General features: G+C 34.1%; 1 protein-coding gene across 1 annotated transcript in view; it reads right to left on the bottom strand.

Annotated features, from left to right (window-relative positions):
- The window catches only part of LOC149796828 (uncharacterized), a 275249-nt gene that overhangs the window by 19228 nt on the left and 234696 nt on the right, over positions 1-21325 (bottom strand). Inside the window, exon 36 of the mRNA XM_089960653.1 lies at positions 10732-10849. Within this exon, the coding sequence (XP_089816779.1) occupies positions 10732-10849 (118 nt within the window). The remainder of the gene's footprint in view (positions 1-10731; positions 10850-21325) is intronic.

Raw genomic sequence — 21325 nt, 5'->3', positions numbered from 1 at the left:
ATCTGCTCCAAAATATGATTTTTCACGAGCACAAACTTACTTGATAACAATAATAATAATAATAATAACGAGGACTTTGTATAGCGCCTAATCTTTAGAAGCTCTAAGCGCTTTACAACATTAGACAACACCTATAAGATAAAAAAAACATATACTGATATGATTACAAAAACAAACACCATGAAATTAGAAAACATTATAAAAACCATGCTGAGAATATTTAAGGTAGGAAACATTATTAGGTCTTTAAGTTTGTTCTTGCAGTCAAAATAAGTGAGTTTCCAGTCTTGAAAGTACTAATGAACACACAAGTGTTTTAGTGATGAATCAATAGTTTGCCGACTACTATGCCAGATTTCTTATCTCATTTCATAATGTTGTATTAGGGCATTCTAGTCTGTCAATGCCATAGTCTGCTTGTGCAGACAGAGGTATTCAAAATTAATATCTTTACTTCTTAATTTCTTTCTTTTTCATCCTTATTTATTCAGTTTATATCAGCCCCGATATGGATATATGGTTTTGTAGCATATGATTCACAGGGCTAAACTGATGTATAAAAACGTAATGAACCACAACTAGAATCAGTCATTTTGGGTTTTCTAGGTTGCCCTTATTTTATATGTGCATTTGTAAAACTTACTTCATGGAGGGTTCAAACTATGCCATAACACTTGTTCCAAGGCACAATGTGCCAATCAAATTTAGTTTAACAACCATTTTTGTCATGATTGAAGACCTGAGATGTGTAAACATGTGTCTACTCAAAAAACACGTGTTGTGACAAAAATGGTTAAATAAAAATGGTAATATGCGGGACTTAAACTAATTTTCCAAGTGCGTGAATTTGTACATATTTTGCACAATTCATGCAATCACACACCCTGAGAGCAGTTCTGTTTAAGTACTTTAAATATCAATGACCTGTTTCTCTGTTGCTTTGCTAGTACATCCTGTCTGTCACACTGATTGCTGATTGGTGGTTATTATTTAACCTCAACAAGCAGTAACCTCCAACAAGATCTGAATGTAACACATTATACTGGGTGTAGTGTCTGAATGTAACACATTATACTGGGTGTAGTGTAGCTTTCAAACTGACCAAAATAGTAAAGATCAAATTAAAAGTAGAAACTTCGCATAAAATTGGTTATTAAATGACAAGTAAAGTACTTCATTATATTCATTATGCACGTGGAAAACATTTGAAATGTATCCTAGATGCTGAACATGCTGCTGGGTTAAGATAATTAGCATGGAACTAGGGTGGGGGCATTTAAATTAATGCTATATTTAAATAGTATGAAGGCAAACTAATAATAATTATTCATAACTGCTGAAGACTTAAAACTTACATATGGTAAGTAATGTTTTGTATTGATTTTCCCTCTCTTGTATCGATATGTGTATCATTCCAGCAAAAGTATCGGTGCATCGATATATCGATGAACTGTTTCGCCCCTACTTGAAACCAAAGTTAATTTAAAAAGCAAGAAAATAACTTCATTTGATCTTTAGCGGCAACTAATTCCTATGCAATTAAAAACAAGTGTTGAGCCATTAAACAGCACTGTTACCCGCATCACCCCCACCCCATGTTTATAAAGTCCAGCGGGGATGCATCCCCAAATAATTCTGTTGAGGTCCTTCAGTAGCTTGTGCCCTTGCTTAAAGTGCAGTCTATGTTTTAGGACCCCATTGCACACGAGTTATTGAGGAAGAAGTGTATTAACAACTATACTTCCTTAAGGTTTGTCATAATAACAAGAATTAATGAACACTATTTTGACAGTTTTAACCCTCAACACAAGAAATATTGTATGCATACACAGGAGCAATACATGCTAATAAGACACATACATATTCCCTAAATTTATAAGGAATGTATTGTGCAGTTTGATACAGATAATGGAATCTTATACATTTAAAGTAAAAAGGGTGGCTAGTAATTATGAATTTTTACAAAGCCTTTGTAACAAACATTTAGACTGGTTAAAACTGCATCTTGATCATGTAAAACAGTCAACAAGGAGCTATTAGTTCATAACACCAGAAAAGAACTACCTCTGTATTCTTGTGCCCTTCTTACATGCATCAACAATATTGGATTCATGAAGTCTTAAAAGCCCGACTGGTTATTTATATGGCATGTGATCATTGAGCTGTCTGAAGTCAATTGGCATAAAGAAGCAGTTCACAAAAGCAGTGACAATAGACACAACAGAAATAATGGTCGCAACATCAGTACAAGTGCTGACACATAGCGTGGCAGCATTGTAAGTTTGTTCAAAGCAATTGTGAATGCCAGCCAAGCTGTTCCAGGCACAATAACTGCTGCCAAGGTTGGGAAATCACGCAGTAAGGAGCTGGTTTGGTGCTTGGGTTATTAGTCACAATGATTATAATCGGGGCTACCTTTACAGCATGCATTTAGCAGACACAGTGGAATGTATTGAGTTTGTTTCTGTATTGAGTTGTTGTTGTTGTGGGGTTTAACGCCATTTTTCAGCACACAATAGGCTATGCATGGCGGCCACTATTAATGGTGGAGGAAGAACCCGGGAAAACCCTGGGAAGAACCACTGACCAACGAGAAGCTACTGGCAAGTTCTGTATTGAGACAATCTTCTAGTGTTATTGTAGTCCATATGCCCTCTCTTCAGTAAGTGTGCATCTTTATTTGCCTATGAGCAAAGCATCACTGATGGAAGCCATGAAATGGAAGTTGTTGGCCCTCATTGGCTCAGTGAAGATGAAACCACATCACTACCGAAGTAAACGAGACAGAAGAACTGCCAGTGGAAATTCCAGCTCCATCAATGCTAGATTAGTCACAAATGGGCTGAATTTGTCTGAGTGTTCGATCTCAAACAGAGGAGCAGCTCTCAGCGGAAGCACAATGAAAACTCAAGGATTAACATCAGACCACATGGGTATAATGCCAGCTCCTGCGCTCCTTGCTGTGGTGGCAGGCCCAGACACAGTTTTTAAAAGGTGGCAGATGAAACTGATGGTCTCACTTACCAAGAACTCAATGGCCCACACCAAGGGCTTCAAATGTACAAAGGTTGGCCTCTGATTAACACTGAAATAAAAGCTTTAAACTGCAGTCATGTGGTGGAGCACTATATGAAAAAAAATTCTCTTTGATCTTTTTGATGATGATGATGCATAAAACCTGGCTCCAAAAATGTCAAATTTTGTAGTGATGAAAAAAAGCCACGTTTTAAACATTATTTTATGAAATAATTAAAAAAAACTATATATTTCACCAAAGTAGCCACCATTCTTACCATGAGGAATCATTCAAAATGAAAAAAAAAAGAGAAGGCAATAAATTCTTCCGTAAAACCATTAGAAAGCTCTTTTAGTACAAGCATGCATCCTAGAGAAAAAACTTGGTTAACATATATGTTAATAACAATAAGTAAAATTAGTCTTCAAGAAGATGTCATAGAGCAGATACAGCGAAACCCTCCACTATAATGCACTTCATTATACCACTAATTCAGATATACCATAATTGTGGTATGGCTCCTGAAATTTTACAATAATTTTACCAACTTCTTTAAATACTACAAGGCTTTAGTCTAAAATATAAACAAGAGTTTGATTTAATAATTTGGCAAAAAGTAATCACTGTGTCTTGATTATTTTTGAAAATAGCTCCAAAAAAGTTGATTATTTTCAATCCAACTGATACTGAACCATCAATGATAAAACCATCAAGTCTTTGTAATCATCTTCAATGCATCCTGTGCACAATTGTTACTCAGTACAGGGTAAACAATAGCCAACAGATGTTTGCACCATCATCTGGCATATTCATCAATGCACCAATCAATATGGAGGTCTACAAAAGTCTCTCACTCGAATTTATACATTTTTAAATTTACCTTTCTTTTTAATGGAAAACAAAAGATAACTATTGCCAGCTCAATCAGCTATAATGTATACCCATTAAAACAAGTCTACTGTCCAAATTGTCAGGAGCAATTTTGGTCATTGCCACATGCATGCACCTCACCCTCCAACTGATTCTAAATCTTTTTATTTTCTTGTCAGAAATGCTGACAGTTGCTTGAATCAGTTCAATATACACATGTCTCTTATCAGTGTAATAGTAAACACTGACTGGAACAGAACCATTTAAGCTGTAGGGGTGGAGGGATGAGGGATTTGCTATCATAATTAAACATACTACTCCCTGTACTTGCTCTGCAATAGTGCAAAGTAATAATTATAAGACAAGCTTCAGTTAATGATGGGTTTATTTATTGTTTCCTCTGTCTTTTGGAGAATGACTCAAACTGGGTTCGGGTACACTCACTGAATTGTTCATCTGAAGTACATTACCATGTCAACAACCTTGACCTTCCTTATGAAATCCACTTACGTATTTTCAAGTTTAAACATAGGTTTCTTTTCTGAACTCCCAATGTCTAATTTATTTTTTAAAAATTCAGTAACAATTGAGATCCTTTGAAAACGTCCTGCAAATATGAATGATCTAAAAATACAGTATTTTATAAGTTAGAGTGAATGTATTAGCAAAAAATTACAACTTTGGTTTTGAATGGGATCTAGCAGAATTTTATTTAGAAATTATACTACTTTGTGCACAAATTTCTTTTAATGGAAATACTATCATGGATAATGTGAGATTGATTACATGAATTATTACAATTCTATGCTGAACAAATATGTATTAACTTTTTTTTAATGTATTTTTCTTTCTTTTTATTTTTTTTGGATTAATTTGAATCAAGAGGGTAACTGTATCAGTAAGTCCATAGTTTTGTGTCTGGCCCCTCCCACTGTTATTTAAAAGCATACAAGTTCAAAATTTGTTCAGTTAAAACTGATTACTGACTTGAGTGGATATTGCATGATATGGTACAAAGACTGGTGGCATTTTGTTGACCCAACCATTGTCTACGACAGAGTTTCGCTGTATAACTTAAAAAATTTGAGAACAGTAATAGAATGAAATAGATATTAGTTCTATATAATGCATGTTAGTAGTTTAATTCCACTCTTCTTGCATGCGCAGTGAAATTTACAATGAAATAAACAAGTCCATCATTTGCCCATACAAGTACCTAGACAGCTGACTCATATGAACTGGGATTTATTGAAGACTTGGAGTGGATGCTATTGTGTTGGTAAGACTGTTGTCTTCGGGGAGTTTGAGCAAAAACTGAAAACAAAAATGGCTACAACATGAAACATTAAGAAGACTGGAGTGAATACTTGAAGATTTTTCATGAAGTATTACAAGCATGCAAGTCAGAACTTATCGTTGAAGAATTATGCAAGAATCAACATTGAAATGGCAGATAGTGTATACATGTATGTATCAACCATTAATTACGATCATAAAGGGTGCTTTAAGTTTCAGATTTGAATGAGCTGTTTAGGATAATGCTTAGTGCTCAGAACACAGGTTTAATTATCTGGATGCGATTAGATAAACATCTGCAACACATATACAATAATTGGTACAAAATACACCCACCATGTTTTGTTAAAGGCAATAATCCTAAAATTATCAAGTTTCCTTACTATGCAAAAAAAATTCCTTTGTCAGATAATAGCTATCTTGACCTTTGACCTTTTCAGATCAAACTATTCAACAGGCTTTTGTCACCATGGAGATCTGTAAATACAAGTTTTGCTAAAGATATTATTATGACTCCATTGTCTTAAAGTAAGTAACAGAAATGAGAGAAAACCAACAAATTTTGGAAACTTCAGCAAATAATTTACTTCTGTGGAATATAAAGTGAACATTTAAAAAGAACGTACAGTAACATGAATAAAAACCCAAATAGTCCCAAAAAAGTTTTATATCCATTCCTAACGAGTAAAGATCTAATAAAATTTCAGTGGTATTCCAAATAAGACACAATGCTGAAGGTGCTGATGTGCCTGTAGTGGTGAATGCACTAATGTACCAATGTAATAAAGTGTGATGATGTGTCAACAATCTTTTGATGAATCACATAAATATAATCCAAGGTATCGTTGTTCGAATTCACTATTAATTTCAAGTTAACGTATCTGCCCAAGAATAATACTAAAGACTCTGCAATTCCAGAGAATAATAATTTGAATAAATTGTTCCATCCCAAATCAAACACTGAACACAAAAATACGATGCATTCTGCCTAAAGATGTTAAAGCAAGAATGAATTATTTTACATAAAGCCATCTACTTGACCTAGGTCACAATTAGCATTTCCTGGAAACACAATGACTTAATGGAATTTTCCATTCTTTAACAATCTGTTACTAAACTTATAAAATAGAATGTGGTAAACATCGGTTAGACTAGGTATTTTTTACGAGTAATTCCAATAAATATGACCCAGACCCAAATAACAATGTTTCCTTCTATTGACAATGGCCCTAATATTTTAACCCACACTCAAAGAGGAAATATTAGCAAAATATAATTTGTTTACCAAAATAAAAACATCATTAATGTCTCTAGTTAGGAACACAGTGAACTTGATTTTGGACAAGGTAAAATCCAAAATACAAATAAAAATAACACACAATGATGGAGGAAAAAAAAAACTAACAAACAATACAAATGAAATATACTTAACAATATGTTTAGATAAATTGATATAATTATACAAATTCCAAACTGTTAATGGACAGATGATGAATGAGCTTGAAACAGACAGATGTCAAGGAAGCATTAATTGGCAACTCATATTCCATGACTCTCCTGCCAATACTGCCTGAGAACCGACAAAAACACAACACCTAAATAAATTAACTTAATCATTAAATCAATGTCAATCTGACCTACTTTAGTGACCCATTATGATGTGTCAATAAACAAAACTACACACTGATTCCTTTACCAATAATACATAAGAAAATGAGGTAAATGAAACACTTTACCAAAGTCATGGAAGTGTGAAATGTTGGTCACAATTACCTGATTTGGGAAAAATTGCTGTAGTATATATCAAGATAAATAAATCGACCAAGTAAAATGACTCTGGGTAACAGTACCTGACAAACTGACCACCTTACTAAAGAAAAGGCAAAGTAAAAATTGTAACACAAAGCTTAATATCAAGTTTAATGAGTAATCCCTGCAAATAAAACAACAACAACAAAAATTCCTCATTCCAAAGGATGACCCATGAACCAGGCTAATAACAGGTAAAGGAATACAGATAATGAAGGGTGGAATAACATGAAATCGAAATAAAAGGACAGTATACAACTTTAATACTGAGGTTAAGCTAGGAACAGGTGTATGGACACATATGTACCACAGAAACCAAAGCCATCACTATGTTGAGTCGCTGCCAAAGTGGGATTGGCAAACAAACAATTAGTGATGGCTGCATTGCAAAGGGCCCCACTCTCTACAATTTCCTTTAGACTTAAGCAAAGGAACTTGTTTTTTTTACAAACCAAAATTTGAAGATGGACTTTAAAAAATTAAATTACCAATACAAATAACATCCCATGTAAAGACGTAAACTTGATTGACAAGGGCTACAACTCCATCCAAATGGTGTAGATGAGGCAAAACCCATAAAAGGCATAAAAAGATATAAAAAAAAAACATTATTCATGCCAAACTCCATCTGCCAGTAGACATGTAGGATGGTTCTTGAATAATGCTGGCTGCAAGCAATGTTTAAAGTTTTGATGTGAAAACAAGAATTGGTATGACAAGGGGCATAACTCTTGTCCAAAATCGAGCTGATGTTGTTGTTGTAGGATTAATGCCATTTTACAGCACATGATAGGCTATACATGGCAACCAGTATAACTGGTGGAGTAACAACCCAGCACAAAAAAAAAAAATGACCCACTGACCCAAAGGAAGCTACTGGCAAGCTTTCTGATCCAAAATGAGTAGACAAGATGAAATCCAAGGCATGTATTAGTCTACAAGGCAATGTTTATTCACTAAAACCTGTCTTGAAAAACCACTGCTATGAGAAACCAGGTTCACAATGCAGATTTACTGATTATACAGTGTTATAACCTGTCATAAAAGACTACTTGTCTTGCAAGACAGTGAATTTTAGCAGATGTGGTGGTTGTTCAAGACAGGTTCTATTGTACAAGAATGCATCAGAACAGGCTGAATGGTTCTTGAACTGTGATGGTTACAAGCAAAACCCATGTGAAAACATGAAGTTAACTGTCAAGGATCATAACTCTTTCCAAATGGAGTTGAGACAAAATCTATAAAAGACACACCCAGGACTCTAAAACAGTATATTTACCAAATTCATCACAATATGATGACTGCTTCCTGAGCTATGCTGGTTATAAGATAAGCAGTAGCAGAAATGTAAACTTGATCAAAAAGGACAATAACTCCATGAAAATGTTTAAGTGAAAAGATTAAACCTTTAGAAAGCACTTCTACATCTAAAAGACAATTCACCTACCCAATAGCAGCTAGATATATGTAAGGGTTGCAGAACTTTCGCAGTTAAAAAAATGTGTGAAAGGGAAGGCTGATGGACAGAAGGAAAAGTGACTATAGGGATTCCAGTTCTGGATTTGGAGCACTAATTAAACATCACCAAAATATATGTAAATTTTTTAAACTGCCAATATCATCACATATGATTTACAATACAGAATACCATATATACTTGCTTGTAAGTTTAGTCCAACTACAAACAAAACAGACCCTGACCTGCTGTCACATGTGTAACCAGATCAGGGTTTATGTTACTTGTTCTAATGATAACTCCTAATAAAATGCAGTGATCAAGATCTGCCAGCACTTATATGATGGTAGATTTGGATCTGTGCAGTTTGTACCTGGACTTGACATAAAAGCAAATATAAATGAAAATTGTTCAAACAACTTGGTGTATACATGTATATCAAAATGCAAGGGAATGGAAAAGGTGCATAATGAAATTAAACTCATTAACCATTACGGAAAGGCAAAAATTAGAACTATATTAATTAACATGCACATGTAATCAGTATGAATTTCATTGCTGCACTGCTCAATCAACTGTGCCAGGAATAAATAGATAAAACTCACACTAAAGCAAAAATGGAGCTTAACTACAGAACTGTATGATGCCATATTTACTATGATGTGAAATGGAGATAAACCAATTTGAAAAATAAATGATTCATGCTATTTAACTCAGTTATTAACCAAAAACCAATTCCCACATAATATCTTTCTCATGATGAATTTTTAGTTTTTTTCTTCAAATACTGACATTTGAAATTACTCAGAATACTATTTCAACAGTTAAGTAATAATAACTGGACAGTATTACTTGTCCTTGAAAATTACTTTATTGAAATTGATGGTTACATTTCTAAATGATGTTAAATATGGGTATAACAATGAATAAAAAAAGACGTACTATTTTTGCTTGAACAACATCATGCTCTTTATATAAACAGACACCATGCTCTTTATATAAACAGACACCATGCTCTTTATATAAACAGACACCATACTCTTCATATAAACAGACACCATGCTCTTTATATAAACAGACACCATGCACATCCATCAGATAAGATACATTCCATGATTTTTATTTAGCAATAAGAAAAATGGAGAAAAAAACTTGGCATGTTAGCAAGACTATTACCTACTGAAATTCTAAATCTGTATTTTTATTTATGTCCGAATTTAACTGTAATTGTATTTTGACAGTACAGTCAAACCTGGCATAGGGACCACCTAACCATAGCAGACCCATTTGCTCTGACAGATATTTGTCAGTGGTTTTCCAGATTCAATGTATTAAGCAACCTGTCCATAGTGTGCCATATACCAACAGTGACATTTAGTCTACCCCAAGTCTTGAAGAAATTCACAAAGTATGCATGTGGCTATTTCGAGTGCCAGTTATTCCGTGACAGTGGACACCTACTCAACCTTTCTATATCAGCATGAATTTACATAAAATGAAGTATGCAAGGACACATTTCTTTGCTGATACCTTCATCTCCTCTGTTATTAAGAGTTATCAGAAATCCCATTGCTTTGCCATTTGTCAACAGCTCATCACAAGATCAAATTAGCAGGAAACCATGATGAAGTTGCAGCAATACAAAGCTATACTATACAGGCCACCAATTTTCAATTCCAGTGAAATTTCCAATAGTCTGCCTGCATGTAGCCAACACCTGCTCAATGCAACCAGAACTTGCAATGTTTTAGTCAAGTGGACCTTGTGTACTGTACTTAGCAAGAAGTGAAGTGTAAGGAGTGAATGCCTCCTTTGTATTTTATCTGAATTAATCCCATGCATATAATCTCACCTTGTTAAATGATTTAATAATTGCACAAAACTGTCCATCTATGAATGTCTCCTCATTTCTCTCAAGAACATTTACAGAACTCTGAATTTTACAAAAAGACCACCTTGTCTATACAACTATCTAAGAATGCCTCATTATTTCTTTAAAGAACATTAACAGGATGTGACCACCCATCTATAAAGATCATTTTTGTGTGGTCATTACAAACAGGTTTGACTGTACTTCACAATAATATGGCTTACAAGCCAAATATTGATTTGAAATATCTGTCAATAACTGTAAATATCATCTATAAGCTATACAATCTAATGCAAAGGAATAGATTTTCAAGATGGCCACCATGACAACAATATATTATGTCATACTGGCACAATTTGCATTAGCAAGTGGAACTTTGCATAGTGTCTGGCCATAGTACATGATGAAACCAACCTGTGCCATTGGCCATTGATGATGGAGGCAATTCGGTCTCAGGTGTTGCCTCGGTTACCATCACAGGAGGGGGAGGAAAGTAGTCTGGAGGGATGGACTCCCCTGGAGAAAGATAATGCTGTGGAAGAAGAAGCAAAAGACTGATTATAGAGGAAAGAAAAGTGAAGGTTTGAAGCCCCAAAAAGCATGTCTGAAATACTGTATATACTCGTGTAAGAAAGTAAATATCATAAATCCTGGTCAGCAATTGCATAATACGAGTCAATGCTATTTTGTCTTCTGATTAGTCCTAGCAAACTGCATTATATGATGATTATCTAGGTATATGCTGTTTGCAATTGGATTCAACTTAACACAAGTATATACTGTATAAGAATGATGACAAGGACAAAGAACATGAGGCCTAAGTGGGCCCAAAATTGCTCACCAAGTTTACAACTTAACAACTGACCACTTCACTAAGTAGGCTTTAATACTGTCAGATTACATCCTATGTAAACTATCTCACAAACTTTATATTAAGTTGATCTGATCTTTTTATCGTATCCATCTAAAACAAATTCTTTCTAAAGATAAAGTAAAGATTTATATTTAAAAAAAGTATCCTGCTCATAATAGAATTTATCCAAAAGCTTGATGCTGTTTACCATGTCTGACTAAAATACTATCAATATTCAGTCTCTAGAGTGGTTAAAAAAAACATCAGCCAATTAGATGCAAGAGCATCACATAAATATGCATACGTCTCACTCATAATAAAATTCATCCAACATCTTGGTGATATCAGCATATTTACGAAGTCTGATTAACAAAATAGGTCAGAAATACATTCTCAAGTGGTCAGAATCTCAGCCAATCATATGTAACATCAACTCATTATTATGCAACAGTCTTGCTTATAATAAAAATCATCATATATTTAAATGGTATTAGCCAATTTAGCAAGTGTTATGTATTCCTATATTATGTGTGCTAATTTTTATGATAATAGATTGTAAGGTCATTCAGTAAATAACATTAAATACAAGTTTTCTTTATGGTTGTGGGTTTGTACTTTAAGATAAGGTCATTTAAGTAAACACATTACATAGTTTCAGGACAGAAATAAACACATTGATGACAAATGAGTTCAGGTCATGGGTTTTCTTGAAAAACAAGGCTGGCCTAATTCCTGATTGTCTACCTGCTAAAGTATCTTACCTTGCTGACAAAGTTTGATTAATCTAGAATTAATATTTCACGCTCATCTGTTTCTGTACTATGTCTTAGCTCTTTATATATAAGGGATGATTTATTGAAAATTAGTTATTTCTAGCATAAACATTAGTCTAGTGGAGCCAAATAAGTGTTCAGGATTTAATTTATTTATTTTAATTATTTACCAAGTGCTCAGAATTTAGGATTTAGTAGCTGTATTGGAATTACTGTGAATTAATTTAAAGGCATTTTGGATGTTATCATTGTGATTGATCAAGACTATTGGCCCATCAGCACAACAGATTGAACTTTATTTGGAATATCACTGGAACTGATTTGGAATACTCAATACTTTTGGACTTGTGATGATTTCATTCACCATACTGTAGGTTATTTATAGCTTTTCACTTTTGTATTTTAGGGAAATAAAATATATTTTGAATTTTACAAAACTTGTTGGTTTTCACTCTTTCCTGTTACTTAGTTTAAGACCACAGCGCCATAACAAGAAAACGGGGGGCTTGTCTGGGATATGAATTCTTTAGACATTTCAGAGAAATTATAATTAATTTCACACATTTTAAAAAATCTTTAGTGAAACCAGAAAGCTTTCACCATATCATCAAAAGCAGAGAACTTTGTTTCAGATCCTACATCCTACCTAGGAAGGGTTTGAGTCCTTAAAAAAGGATAAGTTGTTTGAGCCTGCCAGACATTATGATCTTTCTGATGGAAAGGTTTCTTTAAGAAAGCAATATATAAAAATATTTTGATGCATTATTTGGTGAAAAAGGGTATTTTTGATAAAAGTGCTTCCAGTCTGATTAGTGAGTTGCTATCTGGTTCAGACAGGAAATTAATAGAGTTAAAAACCAGATGGAAATAAGAGTTAAGAAAGCTTCAGCTTCAGCAGGAAATAATGCAACTGCAAATGCAAAGAGAGAAAGAAGCAAGAGAAATGCAAATGCAAAAGAGGAAAGAGAAAGAAATGCAAATGCAAGGAGTGGATGATGCTAGAGAAATGAAAATGCAAGGAGTGGATGATGCTAGAGAAATGCAAATGCAAGGAGTGGATGATGCTAGAGAAATGTAAATGCAAAATGTTGAAAGGGAAATGCAACTTAAAATAAAAGAATTTGAACTGGCAGGTAGAGCATACTCTTCCCCTTGATACACAAGTTGATATTACCAGAAATATTAGGCTAGTGCCCCTTTTATACAAAGTTGATATTGCCTGAAATATTAGGCTAGTGCCCCCTTTATACACAAGTTGATATTGCCTGAAATATTAGACTAGTGCCCCCTTTATACACAAGTTGATATTACCTGAAATATTAGGCTAGTAACCCCCTTATACACAAGTTGATGTTAAAAAGAAATATTAGGCTAGTGCCCCCTTTTACACAAGTTGATATTACCAGAAATATTAGACTAGTACCCCATTTATAGACAAGTTGATATTACCAGAAATATTAGGCTAGTGCCCCCTTTTAAAGAAAAGAAAGTAGATCAATATTATCCTCATTTCTGTGAGGGCATAGGACTTTGTTATTACAAAGTGTACTTTTTGGCAGACCTCGTGAAGTCTACGCTTCACTCTCTGTACAACAAAGCTTTAATTATGATGTGCTTAAGGAATGTATCTTGATGGGGTAGTTGTTGGTACTGGAAGCAAATTGACAGAATGTATCTTGATGGGTTATAAGTAGGTACTGGAGGCAAATTGTCAGAATGTATGTTGATGGGTTTTAAGTTGGTGCTGGAGGCAAATTGACAGAATGTATCTTAATGGGTTAGGAGTTGGTACTGGAGGCAAATTGACAGAATGTATCTTGATGGGTTAGGAGTTGGTACTGGAGGCAAATTGACAGAATGTATCTTGATGGGTTATAAGTTGGTACTGGAGGCAAATTGACAGACGTTTAGGAACTGCAGAGAAGAAACTGGTCTAACCCATGTCAAGCTTATATGGGGGGAAAAAACCAACTATTTGATAGGTGCTGCTCAGCCAGGAAGGTTAATAAAGACTGTGATAACCACAGACAACTCATACTGAGTTCAACAATTGTGTCCATAGTGATGTCAAGGCCTACCCTGATGAGAAAAAAGTTGGAACTTAGAAAATGCTGCTAGCAGAACTGATGATTATTCCTTGACTCATAAAGTTTCATTTGTCAGTAAATCTTTCAGCAGGTTCTTGGTAAAAAACCATTTCAGTCTTACAAGAGGACTTCCAAATCTCAAAATGGCACAACTTTTAGGAATCAAACTTCTGAGAAGACTGAAAAGAAATCCTTATCTCTTCCTACCTGCACTTAATGTAAGAAGAAAGGGCATATTACTTCTAATTGCTACAGGCTGAAATATAAGTTACGTAATAAAGACTGAGCTATTCCAAATACTCTTATTTCATAGAGGTCAAGGTCATGGTCATGTATTGAAAGCAATACATTTGTTGGATCAAACAAACCCCAGTCTGATTTTATTATGGAGAATTATGTACCATTCATGTCAAAAGATTCTCAGTCACTTTTAGCCAATCCTCCTATCCCCGATTAAAATATTAAGGGACAGAAGTTTCTCAGAGTCTTTGGTGAAGTTTGGGAGAAGGGTTGTACATGTTTTTGCCTTCCCAAATCTGTCCAGTCTAATCAAGGGTCAAATTTTACATCTGGAATTGTCCTGAAAGTTATGCCTGAATTAGCCATCCAACAGTTAAAATCTTCTGCCTGTCATCCGGAGAGTCAAGGGGCTTTGGAAAGATCTCAACAAACTTTGTAAAACATGATTCAGTCATTTCAGTCATATTGCTTTGATACAGGAAAAGATTGGGATGAGAGTGATCATTTGTTATTCACTATTAGGAATCAGTTCTAGAGTCTTTAGGTTTTAGTCCTTTTGAACTAGTTTTTGGAGACACTGTCCATGTACAACAACATACTTACAGGAAATATTCTCTGAAACAGTAAACCTTGAAAAAGATATTTAATATTTCATGGAGACTGGTTTCAGAGTACCAAGTAAATGTAATTGGAGTTCAAAATGTATTCTTGTGAAAGAAAACAGGTAATACTTACCATATGTGTACCGATTATTGGAAAATGAACATTGTCACCAAAACCGATTAATTTCCAATACCAAGACTCGATGACTGCACTGACAAAATTAGAAATGCAAAATATGTCAACAAGTTTGACGTTTTGAAAGGATTCTGGCAAATTCCACTCATGGAAAGAGCAATCATAACTCCTGACAGACTAAACCAATAGAAAGTGATACCATTTGGGATGAAAGGTTCGCCTTCAATCTTCCAATGTTTAATGAACATGACAACATCTGGTCTAGATAATTCTGATGTTTACACTGATGACATCATAATCCATCTGGAAAGATCACTTCAAAACCTCCTGGAAATTCTTTGATCAGCTTGGTGATGCAGATTTGAATATTAATTGGGCAAGGTTAGTTTTGCTGTGCTTGTGTTACATTTTTTGGTCATGTGGGACAAGGTCAAGTTAAACCTGTTTAAGTTAAGGTCAAGGCTATCTCTGAATTAACTGTGTCTATCAGTTCTATTTGATCCAGATTTTAATCAATCACAAATAGTGTTGATGCACTTTCACATCTCAATAAGTACTATATTGCTTTATTTTGAACATATGTTGTATCATTCACAACATGCAATATGAATTATTTGTCTGACTAATATATAAAATAAAGCTTTATTGTATACATCTTTCTTTTTCTTTATGAGTGGAAGTGGTATGTATATCTTGATTACATGTGCTAATTTTCATCATTATAGATTGTACGGTTCATTTAGTAAATATGGTTGTGGGTTTATAATATAAGATGAGGTCATTTTAGTAAACATATTAAATAGTTTCAGGATAGAAGTAAACATGCTGATGAAAACTGAGTTCAGATCATGGGTTTTCTTGAAAAACCAGGCTAGCCTAATTCCTGATTGGCTACCTGCTAATGTTAGATTGATCTAGAATGAACATTCTACTCTCATCCATTTCTGTATTATATCTTAGTTTTTATATAAATGTTGATTTATTGAAAATTAGTTATTCCTAGCATAAATGTCGGTTTTAGGAGTCAAATAGTTGCGTTCATTTCAGCTGAGAGGATTTATTTACTTCAATTATTCATTGGAATTACAAAAAGTTCAAGAATTTAAGATTTAGTAGCTGTTTTGGAATTACTGTGAATTAAAGGCATTTATAACATTGTGATACATCAAGACGATTGGCAAATCAGCACAACAGACTGAACATCACTCGGAATGCCACTAAAACTCATTTGGTATATTCAATACATGGATTTGTGATAGAGCTTGAGGACTATTAAGGATTTCATTCACCGTAATGTAGGTAATTTATAATTTTTCACTTTGTACCAGTAGTTTAGGGAAATAAATTATATTTGGAATTTTACAAAACTTGTTGGTTTTAACTCATTTCTGTTACTTAGTTTAAGACCATGGTATCATAACACAAGTTTGATCAAAATGGGATCAGAAATATAGCCTTTAGTCTGGTAACAAAATCAGCCAATCAGAAATATTGTCTTTTTAGTCTGGTAACAAGATCAGCCAGTCAGAAATACAGCCTTTAGTCTAGTAACAAGATCAGCCAATCAGAAATACAGCCTTTTTATTCTGGTAACAAGATCAGCCAATCAGAAATACAGCCTTTAGTCTCGTAATAAGATCAGCCAATCAGAAATACAGCCTTTAATCTGGTAACAAGATCAGCCAATCAGAAATACAGCCTTTGGTCTGGTAACAAAATCAGCCAATCAGAAATACAGCCTTTAGTCTGGTTGTTGTTGTTGTTGTGGGGTTTAACGCCATTTTTCAGCACACGATAGGCTATGCATGGCGGCCAGTATTAATGGTGGAGGAAGAACCCGGGAAAACCCCGGGAAGAACCAACAACCCATGAGAAGCTACTGGCAAGCTTTCTCACATACCCACATTGGCCGAATCCTGGACTCGAACCCACGCAGACAGAGGTGACATGGCAGTGACCCGTAATGGAGAGCCCTTTAGACCACTTGGCCACTCGGGGCCCCCCTTTAGTCTGGTAACAAGATCAGTCAATCAGAAATACAGCCTTTTTATTCTGGTAACAAGATCAGCCAATCAGAAACACAGCCTTTAGTCTGGTAACAAGATCAGCCAATCAGAAATACAGTCTTTAGTCTGGTAACAAGATCAGCCAATCAGAAATACAGCCTTGTCTTGTAACAAGCCAATCAGCCATATATATTTGAAGTCTGATCAAAATCAGATCCAAAACAGAACTTCCAGAGTGTTAACAAGCTCAGCCAATCAAATGTATGATCACTGCATTAATATGAGGATCTCACTCATTATTTAAACTATTCAACATCTTGACAATAAAAGCAACACTCCAAGTTTGATCAAAATTGGATTAGAAATACAGCCTCCACAGTTGTAACAAAATCAGCCAAACAGACTGAAGATTACATCATTAATATCCATGATTTTCACTTGTTACAGAACCCATCCAAGATCTTAATGAAATAAGCCCTTATTTCAAGTTTTATCATCATCAGACCAGAAATACAGCCTCCAAAGTGGTGACATGTGCAGCCTATCTGATGCAAGAAAATCTCAATAATGTGCATCTGTGCAGGGCTCTTCTTATTACTGAACTTGTCTGAGGTGTTAATGATACAAGCAACTATTCCAAGTTTCATAAAAATCAGAGAAAAAATATAACCTCCAGAGTGATATTAACTTCAGCCTATCTGATGCAAGATCACCTCATTAATATGCATATATCTTGCTCATTATTGATGGAAGATCACCTCATTAATATGCATATATCATGCACATTATTGATGCAAGATCACCTCATTAATATGCATATATCTTGCTCATTATTGATGCAAGATCACCCCATTAATATGCATATATCTTGCTCATTATTGATGGAAGATCACCTCATTAATATGCATATATCTTGCTCATTATTGATGGAAGATCACCTCATTAATATGCATATATCTTGCTCATTATTGATGCAAGATCACCTCATTAATATGCATATATCTTGCTCATTATTGATGCAAGATCACCTCATTAATATGCATATATCTTGCTCATTATTGATGCAAGGATCACCTCATTAATATGTATGTATCTTGCTCATTATTGATGCAAGATCACCTCATTAATATGCATGTACCTCGCTCATAAAATTGAGATCCTAATGATACAAGAAAATATTCCAAGCTGGATCAAACCTGGATCAGAAATACACTGTAATGATGGCAAACTAATAAATATGCATACATTTCAGTCATTATCAAATTCATCCAAATTCAAGATTATGATAAAAGCCTATTTTTCATGTCTGATCAAAATTGGATCAGAAATACAGCCTCCAGACTCATAATAAGCTCTATCAATGCAAGAAAATCTCATTAGTATGCATAAGTCTTGCCCATTATTAAACTTGTCTCAGGTCTTAATGATGCAAAACAACCCTCTAAAAGGGATGTTCTGGCACAAATTTACACTCTTTGATCACTAATTTTATCCCCTAAGGATACTTCAGTCCTACAAAGCTTAACTGGCTGTTCTGGCATCTTGACATGTGAAGACAAATAAGTCATGGCTGCTTAAATATATAGATGTAATGATTTGTCACCTTTAAAATCAATCAAGTAAATATTACCGTTAGAACTCTATCTCCAATGGTAAAGTATCAAAAGCAAGGCCATAAGCTTGATTGTTTAAGTGTATATATATTAAATTTGAAAAAAAATTATATTGCTCAATAAATTCAAATGAACTGCAGTAATCATGATGAGATAATAAGCAAATGAACATACTCTTCCTTAACTGGCTTATCTACAAGCATTTAGTTATTAACATTTGACATTAAAATCTGCCCTTTTTTAAAGTGCAAAACCTCTGAATTAGCCTATTGTTGGTCCTAATATGTATTAGTAAGTGTGTCAAATATTGTTTTTACTTTGCATGCCCATTTGACATTCTGACTTACATAAAAGGTGATGACAGCGATTACTTATTGTAAATATTCTCAATTAATGTATAGAGCGTGTTTTACGTAACATATGGCCACAGCGCATTTCTGGACCACCAATATTTTATAAAATTCTGCAGCTAAATTACATTCCCACATTTGAAGTGAGTTTCAGTTTTGTAGTGTTTTTTCAAAAGTGTTAAAAATGAAATTTTGGACTAAAAATTTGCTTTGGTTTTCTGCTTGAAGGGGTTTCGATTTACTAGGAAAAAACGATGTTATTAAAGAAGGAAATTCCAGGACCAAGCAGAAATTTCAACTTGAAGGGATTTCATTATACTGTAGGTTTTATTTTTGAGGTTTTTCACTGTATAAGCAAATATTCCAAGTTTGATATAAACAAGTTCAAAACTATAACCTCCGAAATGTGAATAAAGTCAGCCAATTTGATGCAAGATCACCTCATTAATATGCATGACATTTTCTCATTATTGATGAGAAATACAGAGTGGTAACAAGGTCAGTGAAACAGTTGCAAAATACCCTCATTAATATACACCTGTCTTGCCCATTACTGAACTTGTCCTACCTGTCTTGCACATTACTGAGCTTGTCCTACCTGTCTTGCCCATTACTGAACTTGTCCTAGGTCTTAATGCAGGACACCAAGTGTCTTTCATTGACAAAATATAGGAATGCTGTTTGAAAATATAGACAAATGAAGGAATAAAAGAAAGAATAAAAGAGAAGAATCAGGTTATCATCCTCAGCCACTCATCAGCTCTATCAATTTATTTAGTATTATAAACATTTCAAAACCAATAAAACACTTCTTCCCAAAATGTTAAAAATGGAAAAACATTAATTACAGTATTCAGACAAATTTAATTATCATCAAAATGTGACTATAGGTTACTATGATCACATTGAATACATACTTGTTACAACAGTCAGGCAGCAATTACAGTGAAACCTCACAATAACACAATGCTTTGGGTCCACACAGTGTCTTTGTGCTACCATATCGTGCTAAAGTCAAACAAGTCAGTTAACTGAAGAAAATGATAAATACTTATGCCCTGGGAAGGGGGGTAAATCGAGCTGGCACATTAATTGTGCTTCGTTCATGTCATTACCACCTTAAATCAATGCATATTATACGAGAAATAGCAAAAACATGGAGACTTCATATTTAATATTTTAGATTATTTAGAGACATGCTTTGGTACATACATGTACATGTCCATCGATTGAATAGTAAAAACATCAACAATTCATTGACCAACCTCATTGTATCCATAATAATTCCATCAAAGATATTTAAACAGAAGTATAATATTTAATCCTTTTGCCATTGATTATTATGTGTCTGAACTAAATGTAAAACAAAATAACATAAAATTACTTAAGGAAAGATGAAGCCCATTTACGGTTCAGTATGTATGCACATGTACGTCCCAAAGTCATTAAGCAGTGAATTTTGTCTTCTACGAATAAGAATACTTTATTATTTTTTAAAACAATGGTTTAACACTGGCCTTAATCCTGTCCAGGGCTTCAAGCTAGAAGCTTTAAGTTTCCAGGTACCATTATACTTAAACTGATTTATAAATTTAGGTGAGAATCTTTTACAATAACTGCACAGTTTTGTGCTTGCTTCAGTATGTCAGTTTAATGAGCAAACATGTTTGCTATAGGTTAAACAGCGATTGTACACAGAATGCACTGAAGAAAAACAAAAATACTCATGGCTTTATTCTTCATGGTTCAATTTTAACTCATGGCTTTATTCTTCATGGTTCAATAATAACTCACGGCTTTATTCTTCATGGTTCAATAATAACTCATGGCTTTATTCTTCATGGTTCAATAATAACTCATGGCTTTATTCTTCATGGTTCAATAATAACTCATGGCTTTATTCTTCATGGTTCAATAATAACTCGTGGTTTTATTCTTCATGGTTCAATATTAACTCGTGGCTTTATTCTTCATGGTTCAATATTAACTCATGGCTTTATTCTTCATGGTTCAATAATAACTCATGGCTTTATTCTTCATGGTTCAATAATAACTCATGGCTTTATTCTTCATGGTTCAATAATAACTCATGGCTTTATTCTTCATGGTTCAATAATAACTCATGGCTTTATTCTTCATGGTTCAATAATAACTCATGGCTTTATTCTTCATGGTTCAATAATAACTCATGGCTTTATTCTTCATGGTTCAATAATAACTCATGGCTTTATTCTTCATGGTTCAATAATAACTCATGGCTTTATTCTTCATGGTTCAATAATAACTCATGGCTTTATTCTTCATGGTTCAATAATAACTCATGGCTTTATTCTTCATGGTTCAATAAT

The sequence above is a fragment of the Sinohyriopsis cumingii genome, chromosome 6 (assembly GCF_028554795.1).
Source record: "Sinohyriopsis cumingii isolate HCF-2022 chromosome 6, ASM2855479v2, whole genome shotgun sequence".
In the NCBI taxonomy this organism is placed as follows: Eukaryota; Metazoa; Mollusca; class Bivalvia; order Unionida; family Unionidae; genus Sinohyriopsis; species Sinohyriopsis cumingii.
Note: the sequence above shows the minus strand (reverse complement) of the source record. Positions and strands in the feature narration are given on the sequence as shown.